Raw genomic sequence first — 15,920 nt, 5'->3', positions numbered from 1 at the left:
ACTAAACTATTGTCTCCCCTACATTAGTGTCAATCATAGGAAATATCAGTGAGATAGCAACTAAACTATTGTCTCCCCTATATTAGTGTCAATCATAGGAAATATCAGTGAGATAGCAACTAAACTATTGTCTCCCCTATATTAGTGTCAATCATAGGAAATATCAGTGAGATAGCAACTAAACTATTGTCTCCCCTACATTAGTTTCAATCATAGGAAATATCAGTGAGATAGCAACTAAACTATTGTCTCCCCTACATTAGTGTCAATCATAGGAAATATCAGTGAGATAGCAACTAAACTATTGTCTCCCCTATATTAGTGTCAATCATAGGAAATATCAGTGAGATAGCAACTAAACTAGACAGCAATAAAACAAAAAAAGACATCTATAAGTAAATTTAGATTTCTTTGTTGTTCTTCAGGAGTTGATTAGAATAGTAATACAACACAAAGCCCAGTTAATTAGGAAGGACCAGTATGTTAAAGACTTGGAGGGTTATATAGATAGTTTGTTAGTCAGGGTAATGGAGGCTACACCCAGGATACTGCAAAATGGAACCAGATTTAAATAAGTTGAGAGCCTCTTCTAAGATGTAACCTGGCAAAAACATTTTTCATGGATTTTTATCATTAGATTTATACAGAACCCATGTGTATATGTCAACACATTAGATTTATACAGAACCCATGTGTATGTGTTAACACATTAGATTTATACAGAACCCATGTGTATATGTCAATAATTTAAAATCTATAGTTGTATTGTTTTATAATACAAGTAACAGAGGGCATTGGTGCACAGCTGTATTTAGACAAGTTTTTCTATTCAATTCATTGATCACAAGTTTGTTGTCCAATAGAATAAATATGTAATAGGTTTACAGATTTGCTAGGGCCTAAAAATTCCTTAGACCTTTAAGTTATCTGCTTGTTCAATAGTTACCTATTATATAGACCATTGTATTAGCAGTTTTAATAATATTCTTACACTCACATCTAATTTTTGTTGTAAGATGGTAAAGAGTTTGGCCTGACTTATCGTATGGATGGTAATAACTATCATTGTTTATTGTTCAATGTAAAAATTGTAATCAGTTAACCAAGTGTCATGAATGAGGATATATTCTGTCTCAGCTGAGTTTGATTTGGTGCAACTTTCAGCAAAAACCATGCATTCGTTAGTAAACTTTCTAGCCTGTGCTCCATTTTTTATATGGAATGTCTGGGAGTGAAAATAAACAATGATTTAATTTTGAAGACTACCAAATTGTAGTTAATTTAATGGTATATTACAAAAAAATACAATGATTGGAAAAGATCACTGAGTTCGCATACAAGCTACAATTCTCATATTTTGTAAGTATTTTACACAAAAAAAAAAACACTACAATGTGAATAGAAAGGAAACTAAATGATATAATTTTGTGATATAGATGTGAGAATATAGCTCTTCAAAAATGCTCCTAAAATTCAGAAAAAAAGTATGGTCACTGTTCTATTCATCTTGCTACAAAACGAATATAAAAATTTAGATAATTGTCTATCATAATCTAATGATAAATAATACAGGTTATCTGCCTAATTTAAAAAAAATTTTTTTTTAATCATTCAAAAAACTTTTGTATTTATATCAAAGTTGTTACCATCAAATAAAATCAAATTGAAAAGCCCATAACTAAATTGAACTTGAAAAATTTGCTGATTTCAGTAAAAATGTGGATCAATCATTTATGATTATTTGCAGAATACTCCCATTATACCTTTATTTTATTAAGTGAAACAATGTAAAGATTCAAAACAAAAACACATGCATGCTGTAAACTCAAAAAAATGGATTACCTTCAGTATTGGCGTGTTAGTTAGAAAACCCTACTATTCAGTTAGTTAATCTATGATGATTAACATTGATTTTTTAAGAGATTTATTGTACTAATACAAAAGTAAATAGATGAAAGTCATGAAAGTAACCATGGCCAAATCATGATAATTGCAAATGTGCCACAATGAAAACTTTATTTTATGAAATAAAGTAGATGTACTTAACTATTAATATTTACATTTATAACGATTGTATGATGATACATGTTTATAGGTTGTCCTGCTTCCTATGATCAGACCAGTTTAAGAAGATCTGGTTGTATTCAGGTCAATGACATTTGGTCTGTCATGGCATTAGCATAATGTGAGACATTTTTCTGTGTCCACATTTTATTACATGATATTACATGAAATAGATCTGTGATTTTATTTGTTATTATTCAGTTGTCTGTTAAACATTATTTATGCAAATCAAAATGTGTATATTTGGACTGTTAATTATTTTTATTGGTGAAACACTCAATTGAAACAAAACCTTTCATTCAAAAACCCTTCATCAAATGTTTTATTCTTTAAAATAATTTGAACTATTTAAGGATAAAAATGAACAAAATTTGTGATAGAAGTTTTAAAAATTGCTCTGCAGATTCACATTTTATAGTTTTCTGCACACTTTTGATGTGTTATTAACTCATCTTTTTGATAACAGACCTATTTATTATTTCAGTAAGAAAAGAAATAATGTGATATATTACATTGTTATATTACTCCAGATTTCCAGTTTATTACTTTTTGTGAAATTTATAGCTGAAGCCATTTAACAATAAATTACTTTTTGTAAGAATATGTTTGTTACAAATTGAAGAACAATTTTTTTTTGTTTTTTTGTTCAGTTTCCAAAAGTCATTAGACCCAATATAATTACTGATGTTTTTTTCAATAAACTTAGATGTGTTCGTTCATGATTGTGAGATTTTCATTTAAGTGCTGTATTATTTTCAGTATCTTTAGGTTTGACATATATTTTATATTTCTGTGAAGATTTACCAATCTATTTTATATTTCTTTCTTTTAAATAGTGAAGAATTAAAGGTAAAGTTCTGTTACCCACTACAATATAGGAAGTAGCATAATCAAGTATTTTTGGATTGGATTTTCATTTATGAAGAATTTATTTAGTTTGACTGAAACAGGGAGAATATCTATATGAATGAAAAAATGATCATTACCTTTTGTTTACTCTTACTCAAAACTGTAACTGTAAATTGTATGATTAATTTCATATATAATACATACCTTTTGCAGATAAAAATTAAACCACTATCTAACACAAATTTACTTATCTGAGAATATTCTGTTATATTTCACCTATTTAAGGTTCAAAATGTTCTATTATCTATTTAAAGATCTGATTTGTCAATATTTTGAAACCAATATTGGTTACCATTAAACCATTGTGAGATCTGATTGGTCAATATTTTGAAACCAATATTGGTTACCATTAAACCATTGTGAGATCTGATTGGTCAATATTTTGAAACCAATATCTGTAACCAATAAAGCGTTGTGAGATCTGATTGGTCAATATTTTGAAACCAATATCTGTTACCAATAAAGTGTTGTGAGATCTGATTGGTCAATATTTTGAAACAAATATTGGTAACCATTAAAGCGTTGTGAGATCTTATTGGTCAATATTTTGAAACCAATATCTGTAACCAATAAAGCGTTGTGAGATCTTATTGGTCAATATTTTGAAACCAATATCTGTAACCAATAAAGCCTAGTGAGATCTGATTGGTCAATATTTTGAAACCTATATCTGTAACCATTAAAACGTTGTGAGATCTGATTGGTCAATATTTTGAAACCAATATTGGTAACCATTAAAGCCTAGTGAGATCTTATTGGTCAATATTTTGAAATCAATATCTGTACTCAATAAAGCGTTGTGAGATCTGATTGGTCAATATTTTGAAACCAATATCTGTAACCATTAAAGCGTTGTGAGATCTGATTGGTCAATATTTAGAAACCAATATCTGTAACCATTAAAGCGTTGTGAGATCTGATTGGTCAATATTTTGAAACCAATATCAGTAACTTATTAAGCATTGTACTTACCCTAAATAAAGTTTAACAATCATGAAGTACTACAATTAATTTGAAATCTAGTATTATACAATGGTTGATATTTTTTTGTCTTTGTTACAAGATGTGTTGTGATTGAACATTCCTATAAATCAATTGGTTGTGTTATTTTTTATATGTTCATTTCAAAAAATGTTGTGAGTGAAAGTCATATTTTTTCATATAAATTTACAGATTGTTCATAATTTTGTATCATTTTGATCATTAAAACTTTGTTATTTAACATACAAGTAATAACCAATCCTTAGAGTAGGTACCAGTTTGTCATTTAATTTTGTTTTATTTGCTTTCCATAGTGAATATATAAAATTTTAATAATTCTTATCATGCAAATAAATTTTATTTTAGTTAAACTTTATCAAAAAAAAAATTGTATTACTTAGATATATATATATCTATCCATCTTGTCTCCCATGCTTCTGGAAATAAACATGATATGGAAAACAAAATTATACACTGTGAACCCACTTCCCCCTTTCTACCCTGGTCAAAAACTTACAATAGAATAAAAAAAACGGTTATCAGTGGAATTTCTTATTTGGAAATTGTAGTTATTTTGTTTAATCATAAACCATTGAATGGTACTTTCACAATTGCTAAATATCTTCACATGATTCCAAACATCTGTCATCCATTAGTAATGTTATCTAGTCGGATCATTAACAAAAGACTCCTCTATCATCATTTTTATTGATATTTTTATATTTATACAGTATATTTGGCTTGTATTTATAAAGGATTATTGTATATTTTCAGCAGATCAAATTTGTTTATTTTAAAAATGAATTTGTTACCATGTGTATTTTGCTTGCAAAAAATACAGACCAAGTGTTCTAGTGTATTCAGGAATACAGAAAATATTTGAATATATGTGGAATTGATTTTTTTTTAGGTTAGTACGGTTTTTTGATATAGTACCGGGTTATTAACGTTTTTCTTTTTGCTATTTTTAATGTTTTATTGGTTTCATTTATTTTTATTTCTTTTCATGTTTTTCAGTTTAATTGATTATATTTCTATAATTTTACATAAGGTGGTAATTATAAATAGTTATTTCATATATATGCATTGCATTTAGCCACATAAGAAAAATATACTATTCGAAAAATTGATCATTCCATATTTAATCCTACATTTTTATGTTAATTAGAATGAAATCTTGCCAGTGTTAAGATGCAGAAGCACTTTTCCCCCCGAATATTTAACATACAAAATAACATATTGCCTGCATAAACAATTTAATCATTTTAGAATTATAGTTTTCTTTACAAATACAAGTCAGCTGGTTAGTTCATTATTAAATAAAAGATAACTGGTATCTGTATAGATATAATGTAGCTAGTTTATATGATTTTGACAACTCTGTGTCGACTAAGTGGTGATCATTAAAGAGGAGTTGCAGTATCCTATACTTATACTTATGAGATATAGAAAGCCATCAAAATGTGCCATAGAGATAAGTAAACTACAATTGCCCTTAGGGTACACTGACTGTGTGTGTGTAGCGAGAAATTAAAGATTAAATTGACTAAAAACTTTACATAATTTTGTTTTTTTGCCATGGAGTTGTCTGGTTTTATTCAATTTATGATTTTTATTGCCCACTTAGTATTTGTGTTAGGGTAGATTCAGTTGTTAAATTTTTTGCTTCTATAAAACCTACTTCTAAGTGAACTTTTAGAGAATAAAGTTGATTTATTTTCAAATATATATTATACATTTTTTACCATTATTAAATAGAGTTTATCAATTAAATTGTCACAAACCAGTAAAGTTACAAATTTATTAAGAATACTCATGAAATTTCATATGTTTTCATATTTTTGTATACTTTTTTAATGGTTCATGATAATTTAAGCATTGTTTATGATGCACCAGATCATAACAAATAAATGTCATATGTATTAATATGTACACAAAGTCATTTATATTTGGAAAATTATACAAGATATCTAGAAAATGCTTCTCTTAGTATAAAGAGTTTTGCATAAATAAAATAGTACATGTTAAGTATTGTTTTGTTCTTTATGTAAGGATTAGCTTGCTCTATATTCTACATAAATTGAGGAATAAGAATTTTTGAAGTCTTTTTGTGATAAGGATGATGTACAGAAAGTGAAGATTGTTATTGGCTAATTTTGTTATTAGTTATAGTTTGTTTTGAGTCAGTCAATTCCAGAAAATATCTGTATTTAATACTCATCCGATGTATGTTGAACAGCTCTATTGATGCTTGTAACAATGTTGATCAAAGCAAAAAAAAACTCCTAGCAACTAGTTCCAGACATATTTTGTTATACAGAGATTTACCGACTCTAACTTGCACATACATTAACCTGTTGTCCAAATACATGCATCTTTTCTCAAAACCTTATATATTGCATAAAAGCGGATTATATCTATTAAATGGTACATTATATGATAAAGGAGTAAGTAATTATTGTTCTGGTAAAAAACAGCAACGAACAAACAAATTGGTAGAACAATTTACAGCTTTTGTCCAAAATGTCCATGTCATGGTTTATTATTTAGCAATTTAGAGATACAGATTTCTTTGGTAAAAGTATGATTCAACAAATGATATATATATATATAGATGCTTACATTGGTACCAGTGGATTATCGGATTTATCCAATTGAGATAGTTAAATAATCAAATTTTAAAGTCCTCGCCTAGCTTTAAAATTGATAATTTATCTATCGAGATTAGATAAATCCGATAATCCATGAGTTACTATGTAAGAATCTGTTTCTTTAATGATTATCAAATAGATTTTCGTTTTTGATAAAGGAAAATCCCCTTCGAGTGCCTTCCACATTCCACAAAGTTGTCAATTTCATTAACACCTGTTAGCACAAATTTTATTCATCCAGAGAGCTGATAAAGGTTATGACCCTTAAACTCATCCAATCATGTTCTGAGATCATCGGCAACCACATGTTGATAAATTTAAAAAAAAATTTATATGATGGGTCTGGAAAGGGTTAAATTGCCAAAGAATTAGAGAAATATATATATCTATGATGAATTATTTTATATACCCAGTTAATTGTTCTATATAAAGATAGTTCACAAGAAAGTGGTGAAAGTTTCCTGTCCCTACATATAATGGAGTTTGGAAGATAGATATATGATAATTAATGGAGGGAAATACTCTTGATGGATTATTTTGGAAACATTAGGTCTTTAAGTGTTTGTTAAAAAAAAAACCTTCTTCAAAAGTACTTTGCACAGGATAATGCCACTATGTCATCTAACTTGTATTATTTCTTAATACTTTATTTCTGATGGTTGTGTATCTTGATATTATAAAGAGATAGTTGTACATTTAGTTTGTTTTACCATAGGTATTAGATAATACAAATCTTGTTACATTCCAAGGAATGTCTTAAATGATCTGAAATAATTTTTACACTTTCTACTTAAAAAAAACTGTAAATTTTGGTGCTTAGTTTATAGATTTTAGTCAAGAAATTTGAGTGTTTTCTACTGTTGAAGAGTTTTAATGGAATGATAAATAAAATATGCCACATTTCTTTATACTTTGTTATCTATTTTTAAACAGCAAATAGTGCTTAATTAGGAGCACTCCAGATTCTAAGATGCTGCCAAATTCTTAATTTATATTATTGAAAACCCTAGTATTATCTCGAAGTTTGAATTACTTGAAGAAAGTATAAACACCATGTTAATCATCTACAACCAACTTTTCACATGAAGTTTGCCTATAAATGAAAATAAGTGGAGTCTTATTGCCCTCAATTTAGAAAAATACATCTGCATGTATAGTTCCTGTAAACTTATAGCATATTATAATTTATGATTTGAAATAATCATGCAAAACAAAGGCTTATATATTATGATAGTATTCTCTCTCTATCTTATGCTTGTGAAAGAAGTTGATTTAAATTTAGTACAAACTGTTCATTGATAACCATGTGAATTTCTCACACTTTGTTTATACGACTGCAAAATTTTTGCGGTAGTATAATGATTATGACGTTGTCAGCGTCGTCGTCGTAGTGGTCCGAAGACATTTAGTTCCAGACAATAACTTGAGTATCAGATTTATTTTGGGGGTTATTGTCCTGTGTAGGAATGAAGGGCCAAAAAAGGGCCAAAAACAAGCATTTTTCTTGTTTTGGGACAATAACTTGTGTGTAAGTGTATGGATCTCTGTGAAATTGTATCACAAGGTTACATACTTCAAAGGGAAAGTTGGTATTGACTTTGGGGGTTATGGCCCAAACTGTTTAGGAATTAGAGGTAAAAAAGGGACCAAAAACTATAACAATAACTTGAGTATAAGTCTGTGGATCTCAATGAAATTGTACCACAAGGTTCCATGCCATAAACCGAAGGTTGGGATTGATTTTGGGGGTTATGGTCCTAACCATTTAGGAAAAAGGGGCCAAAAATAGTACTTTTCTAATGCTTTGTATAAATTGTTTATTCTTGACCAATTTCAATGGGGTTTAATTCCAAGTCTTGAATTCTTGGGGTTCTTTTATATGCTGAATCTAACCGTGTATTTAGATTTTGGATTTTGGGTCCCGTTTTTGAATTGGTCCACATTGAGATCCAAAGGATCCAAAAGTAAACTTTGTTTGATTTCAACAAAAATTGAATTTAAGGGTTTTTTTGATATGCTGAATCTAAACATGTATAATTTTTTTAATTTTTGGCGCAGTTTTCAAGTTGGTCAAAATCGGGGTCCAAAATTAAACTTGATTGATTTGAATAAAGGCAACAGTAGTATACCGGTGTTCAAAAGTCGTAAATCGATTGAGAGAAAAAAATCCGGGTTACAAACTAAAACCGAGGGAAACACATCAACTATAAGAGGAAAACAAAGGAACAACAAGAACACTGAAGTGCAACAAAAACAAACGCCAACATACATAGAAACGAACTATTTGATAACAACTGCCATATTCCTGACTTGGTGCAGGACATTTTAAGAAAACATGTTGGGTTGAAACTGGTTTAATGGCTAGCCAAACCTCCCGCTAAATGATGAGTTTATTTATGACAATTTCAAAAAAGATCGCTAAAATGACAACATTACGTGACAGAAATACAGCACAAACACACGTAAAAACATTCATCACAGAGAAACGCACAAGCAAATAATATTATACCCACACAACATGCAAACTGCAGAACAACAACGAACATATTCCATCAACGACAGACACCAAAAGATATCGAAAACAGTGACGCGCTTACGTAACTAACATGCAATCTCGAACTTTATAAAATTATTTTCACAAAACTCGTCCAAACAATTTTCATAACAATGATGGTATTGAAAGGCAATTTTATAATTATTTGGACTACAAACCAATCTATCCAACCGAAACCATAACAGAAACATCAAAAATAAATACATGAATGTTGGATGTAGAAAATATACCGGGACACGTCGTATAGCAATGCAAATTTACAGTCGGTATAACAGTCATATTCGGGAATATGACAATGATGGTATTGAAAGGCAGTTTTTATAATTATTTGGATAACAAACGATAAGACATAACACATTTTTCAACCGAAACCATAACAGAAACATCAAAAATAAATACATGAATGTTGGATGTAAAAAATACCGGGACACGTCGTATAGCAATGCAAATTTACAGTCGGTATAACAGTCATATTCGGGAATATGACAATGATGGTATTGAAAGGCAGTTTTATAATTATTTGGATAACAAACGATAAGACATAACACATTTTTCAGCCGAAACCATAACAGAAACATCAAAAATAAATACATGAATGTTGGATGTACAAAATACCGAGACACTTCGTATGGCAATGCAAATTCACACTCGGTATAACAGTCATATTCGGGAATAGGTCACGTTCGGTACTTAGCAGACAGACAACATAGATGTTAAACCACAATCTTAGACGTGGTAAAAATGTCATTAGTAAGTTTAGACACAGACACATCGTATAGATCAACCAATTCGTGATGGTGTCCATAAAATTTACGGAGTGTAATCTTTAATCTTTCCTGATCATAACTCTGTTGGAGCAGTTTCTGCGTAAGGAGCACACTCCTGTATATGAAGTCAGTATAGTGTGAATATTTACGAGCATAACGTATCAATTGAGATATGTAAACACCATACGACGCAGCAGAGGGTATGTTACTGCTGAGAAATGGGAAAATGATAATTGGGAAGTTGAAATCATCCCGTTTGTCATAGACTTTAGTGTGAAGTCGTCCATCTGTGTAAATATTGAGGAAAAGATCAAGGTATGAAGCAGTCCTTCTTGTATCATTAGTATCCTTAATTTCAAGTTCACTGGGATATATGAGATGCAAGTACTGACTGAAATATGGGTTATTTAGTGATAGGAAATCATCAATATATCTGAAAGTAAAATTAAAGTAATTTGCAAGGTGCTTTTTCTTTTTGTCGTTTAGAAGGTTCTGAATGAATTCTGCTTCATACGAGTACAAAAACAAGTCAGCCAGAAGGGATGCACAATTAGTACCCATTCGAATACCGACTGCTGTTGAAATATCAATCCTCCAAACTCAACAAATCTATTGTCGATTAAAAATTCCAGCATTTTGATAATACCATCTTCACTGTATTTTCTGATAGAATCAGTGTGGTTCTTCACAAAATAAGAATTATTATGACCCAAAACAAGAAATTTATATCTAGGATTTCCATTTTTATAGAAAAAGCTCTGTTTAATGAGTTGGTGAAGTCGATCTTTCAAGTGAGCATGAGGAATAGTAGTGTAAAGCGTAGAAAAATCAAAGGTCTTAATGTTGCTGCAAAATTGCAGAGATTGTGATTTGAGATTAGAAGTAGATCTTTAGAATTTTTGAGAATTCACATCTGATTGACACCACTGGTTGAATATATCTCATCACAATATTTTTGAAGGCTATCTTTTACTGTAGAAAGAATAGTAGTCAACACTTCAGAAAGATGTTTAGTCGAACATCTTGATGACCCAGCTATGTATCGTTCTTAATACGAAGTTTTGTGAAGTTTTGGTATCCAGTATAATGACGGTAGATTTGTTTGTTATTCTTCCTGGAAGGTTTGTTTGTTATTCTGTTTAAATTAATTTTCAGAATGATATATATATATACATATTTTTTTTTTAACAAAAATTTAATTTATGGTTTCTTTATACGCTGAATCTAACGGCGTATTTAGATTTTGGATTTTGGGCCCCATTATCACATTGGTCCACCTTGAGGTCCACAGGGTCATACATTAAACTTTATTTGATTTCACCAAAAATTGAATTCAAGGGGTTCTTTGATATGCTGAATCTAACCATGTATTTAGATTTTTGATATTGGACCATAAAAGGTTAATATCCAATTTCACATTTTAGTTCATTGTACTAATGATGAATGATATTTTGAAATTGGTTTTTTTTTCATTCTTTTTTGTAAACTTCCTGGTAGGTTTGTTTGTTATTCTGTTTGAACTTATTTTCAGAATGATATATATACATATCTTTTTTATGAAGCAAACCCCTCTTAAAACTTAGCTAATATTGTCCATTAATAAATAGATAAATTGAATTCTTGGTGTACTTGGATATACTGAATCTAACCGTGCATTTATATTTTGGATATTGGACCATGATAGGTAAAGTCCAATTTAAAATTTTTTTTAGTTCTTTGACTACATTCATTCTGTGTCAGAAACCTATGCTGTGTTAGATATCAAATCACAATCCAAAGTCAGAGCTGTATCAAGCTTGAATGTAGTGTCCCTACTTGCCTGTCCAGGGTTCGACCTTTGCGGTCTTATCAAGCTGCGCCTAGCGGAGCATTTGATCAAATACTGTGGATTCATTTTTTATTTGTGAGATACCAATTTTTGTGGATTTCCTGGGTAAAGGTGAACCATGAATTTGAATTTCAACGAAGTTTCACATCTTTTATAGGTTCGCATGCAAGTTCTTGAAAAAAACACGAAATTAATCGTCTACGAAAAACGATTTTTCCTCAATCCGCGAAAATTTTTTTACCATGAAAATAAATGAATCCAGAGTATGCCAATAACTCACCGCAAGGCTTTTCTTAAATAACATTAACGTGACAATTTTACTGCAATGATGTGCTTTTCAACAATTAAATCTATTCAATGATGAACGAGGCCAAAATTTAGATAATCCAAATCCTGATACAAACCTGAACAGATGACGAAACAAAAAAGGACCAACTGAAAGCCATACCCAGACTAGGAATCAAAAGTTTTGCATTATGAAGAGAGATTTCTTATTTCAAAATGATTTCCTAAATTTTATAACAGCAAACTTTGATAAAACAGTGTGCGTTTTCTATGCCAGTACCCAAATATTGGCTGATGGCCAGGCCATCAGGATACAGACAGAGCTATGAACCAAGTGGTAATAATAACATTTACGGTACCAATTTTACTGCACCAGATGTAGCTTTTACAGTAATTACTTGGCAGCAAAGGGGAAATAACTATTTTAGAAATGTTTTTGTTTACTGTTGATGGGCAAAAGAAGTTAGCATACTTTTACTTGAGACATTAAAACAATATCTCCAACTTTGAACATAGACAGTAAATTGCATAAACATAGCTTAATTGGTCAGAAAAATGTTGCTAAAAAGTTGAAAGAATCTTAAATTTTTTCATTTCGTGTGTTCCCATGCCATTTTTTTTTATGAAACCTATCCTTTTTATATGAAATGTAAATCAACAGTTACCTCCCTTACACCATAGATTGAACTATTTTAGAATATTAAGTACACCAGGATTATTCACTAAGCAAATAAAGTTTTAAGTCATGATATAAATTCTTTATGAGTTACTTTTTCATCAGATAAGCAAGGGAAAACAAAGTTACTTCCATAATATGAACATATAGATTAAGGCGACAGTAGTTCAACGATTTTTAAATCTCGAAAATCGGTAGGAAAAGACAAATCAAGGTTACAAACACAATCTGAGGGAATCGCATGAACTCCAAACTGAGAATCGAGATCAGGTGAGTTTCCTGCTACGAATGCAACACCCGCCATGTTAATTCACAGAAAAATGTCACAATATTATTTATAGTTAAAAACTAAAGAACCCATGTTTTAGCATTCGAACGCCAATTGATAGAGATAATATTTGGTCAAAATATTTTCAACTTTCAAATGCTGTTTCTTGGATTTTACAACATGTAAGTTGTTTTTAAAATTTTTTAAATGATTGGTTTTTGTCATAATGTTTATTTTCACTTCTGTATCTTCTAGTTATTCATTTTCAACTTAGCAGTACACTGATGACCCTTGCATATATCGAATTTACAATAATCAATATACAGTACACAATATTTAAAAAGAAAAAAAGAATTCACAACAAAGGTAAAAGGTGGATTTTATATCATATTAATTTCATGATACAGCACAATTTGCTTATCGCTTTATAATCAATTCATATTTAGTAACGAACTAATACATCATTTACACAATTCGATACTAATTATGAATTAATGATACAGAAGCGAAAGTTTTGTTATGTAAGGGTAAAATAATTCTTGCTTATTAGGTATCATTATATAATTATTTATTTATTTATTCATTATTTGCAAATTGATTATGTGAAATAATCAAATTAATTATGATTTTGCATTTAATGTTCTAGAAAAACTGTCCTCTTTTTATAACATAAGACTCGCAGTCATATTCAGTATCAAGTAAGCTTCACGTGTCAAGAAAAATAAAACGTAAGGGAAGTAATGTATATCGAGAGAAAACCATTCATTGATATTATATATTTAGAAAAATGTAGAAAATGGTTTTTATAGTTATCATTAGATGAGGACAATGCCTCTACAAAAACAAATTTATCTATTAATTTTGAAGTTTTTCTATACATTAAGACTGTTCAATATATTAGTTCTTTATGCTTTATTTGACATGCATTAGAAATGCAATGATACAATATCAAATAAAAGGTGTATTGATATTATTAATATGATTAGTGACTAATTGATTACACAACATTGATACTATCAACAGATGTTTGTATAGTGATTTAAGCGGAGAAGGAAGGACGTTCCTGAATGTTACTTAATTGGATGCATTTACAATTTGAAAGTCGTTTCAGCATGAAAACAAATAACAAGTGTTGTCATTTCAAGTCGATATCGAACATTCAAGAAGATGTAATCCGATTAATAAAACATTTTAGTGTTTTATCATAAATTTATGGAAATTATTTTTACATTCTGAAAGATGGAGTGGAATAGCTTTCTCATATTACAACTTCTCATGCTCAACAGTGGAACATTTATCTTTGGTTCTAGACTATCTGATGTTGACAGACTTTATTCAAAACTATTCATGGACTACAATAAAAAAATAAGACCAGGAGATGACCAGTCATTGGCTACACGTGTTAATGTATCTTTTAATTTGGGTGCCATTCAGGAATTCGACGAAGTAAACGGAAAATTCGCAGTCATTGGATTTTTTAGAATTACGTGGCATGATTCAAGAATGACTTGGAACACTTTAGACTATAACAATACACATACCTTAACGTTTTTACAGGATGATGTATGGAAACCAACACTAGTTATTACAAATCCGTTTTGTAAAATCGATCAGATTGGAAAAGACTTTATGACAGTAAGATATTTCAGCAACGGACTTGCATACTGGACACCAGGAGAAATTTTAATTAGTTCATGTAGTGTGGATATTACTTACTTTCCGTTTGACGAACAGATTTGTACAATACGTTTGATGGCATGGGGAACTTTATCAAATGAAATTTTATTGCAGTCATTTAATGGCATCGAACTGAATTATTTTTCGGAACACGGAACCTGGCGGATAACGTCAACGGCTTTCAATGACAGAGTAGACGAAGTTACTGGTTTGTCATTAATTGATATGTCAGTGTCAATGAAGAGACGTCCAGGGTTTTATGTCATCAACGTTGTCCTTCCTGTTATATTTTTAATGGCTTTGAATTCATGCGTATTTCTGTTACCACCAGACTCCGGAGAAAGAGTTTCATACGCTATCACGGTATTATTGGCGATATCTGTGTTTTTGACTCTGATCGGAAATCACCTACCGAAAACATCTGAACCGATGTCTTTGCTTGGCTATTTCCTTATATTTGACCTCGTCTTCAGTTCTTTGACATGCTTAAGTACAATGATTTGTCTTCGACTTCAGTTTAGAAATAAGAATCACCCAATACCAAGTTATCTAAAGTGGATAGTACTGTGCTGTAGACGGAATAACTTGAAAAAGAGAGAAAATTGGGTTGAAGTGCAGAATAACAAATCAAATGTTCATAATTCAGATTTGAACGCGTGTGAAGGTTTGATTGATAATAATAAGCAAGATATTTCGTGGCGTGATATATGTAAAGCACTTGATACAATTCTTCTAAGGACTTCGTTTGTTGTACTCTCAGTCAGTGTATTGTTATTCTTCATGATTATAACGAAAACTATTTAAATTTACACAGAATAATTGTTTGAATTAACAAATGAACATTTTATATGCCAAACAATGGCGGCAATGGAGACTTATGTAATCCCATTAATTAATCAAACACAAATAGCAATATGCAAACATATGAAAAATCAAGAGAATAAAAAAGAAAAAGGATTTCTTTTGATTTGCTCGAAATTTGTAAAATCATTATAAATGAGATGAATGTAGATGTTCACACCATTTTCAAATTAGTCCCGATGTAACCCTAAATTAAGGAGACAGTAGTTTTACGATGTTTAAATCTTGTACATCAATAAGGAAGTGACACACCAAGGTATCAAACACAAAATGAGGGAATCTCATGAACCCCTAAAAGAACGAGACAGGGTACGGGTCTCCTGTCATGCGTGCATCATCGTCCATGCAAAATTCATACTCGGTCACAATATCACAATCGGACACACACAGTACAAATTA

At 30.2% G+C, this 15,920-nt stretch overlaps 2 protein-coding genes across 2 annotated transcripts in view; both read left to right on the top strand.

The window, feature by feature from the left end:
* Positions 1-7,508, top strand: part of LOC127705357 (rab11 family-interacting protein 5-like) — a 33,784-nt gene extending 26,276 nt beyond the window's left edge. Inside the window, exon 10 of the mRNA XM_052209664.1 lies at positions 426-7,508. Coding sequence (XP_052065624.1) covers positions 426-575 — 150 coding nt within the window. The 3' untranslated portion in view covers positions 576-7,508. The remainder of the gene's footprint in view (positions 1-425) is intronic.
* A 6,481-nt stretch (positions 7,509-13,989) lies between these two features.
* On the top strand, positions 13,990-15,627 carry LOC127705359 (neuronal acetylcholine receptor subunit alpha-6-like). Its single transcript, XM_052209666.1, has one exon. The coding sequence runs from the start codon at positions 14,223-14,225 to the stop codon at positions 15,462-15,464; it is 1,242 nt and encodes a 413-aa protein (XP_052065626.1). The 5' UTR covers positions 13,990-14,222; the 3' UTR covers positions 15,465-15,627.
* Positions 15,628-15,920: the final 293 nt, after the last annotated feature.

The sequence above is a fragment of the Mytilus californianus genome, unplaced genomic scaffold, assembly GCF_021869535.1.
Source record: "Mytilus californianus isolate M0D057914Y unplaced genomic scaffold, xbMytCali1.0.p SCAF_6, whole genome shotgun sequence".
Taxonomy (NCBI): domain Eukaryota; kingdom Metazoa; phylum Mollusca; class Bivalvia; order Mytilida; family Mytilidae; genus Mytilus; species Mytilus californianus.
The sequence above is the reverse complement of the archived record's forward strand: the minus strand, read 5'-3'. Positions and strand labels throughout refer to the sequence as shown.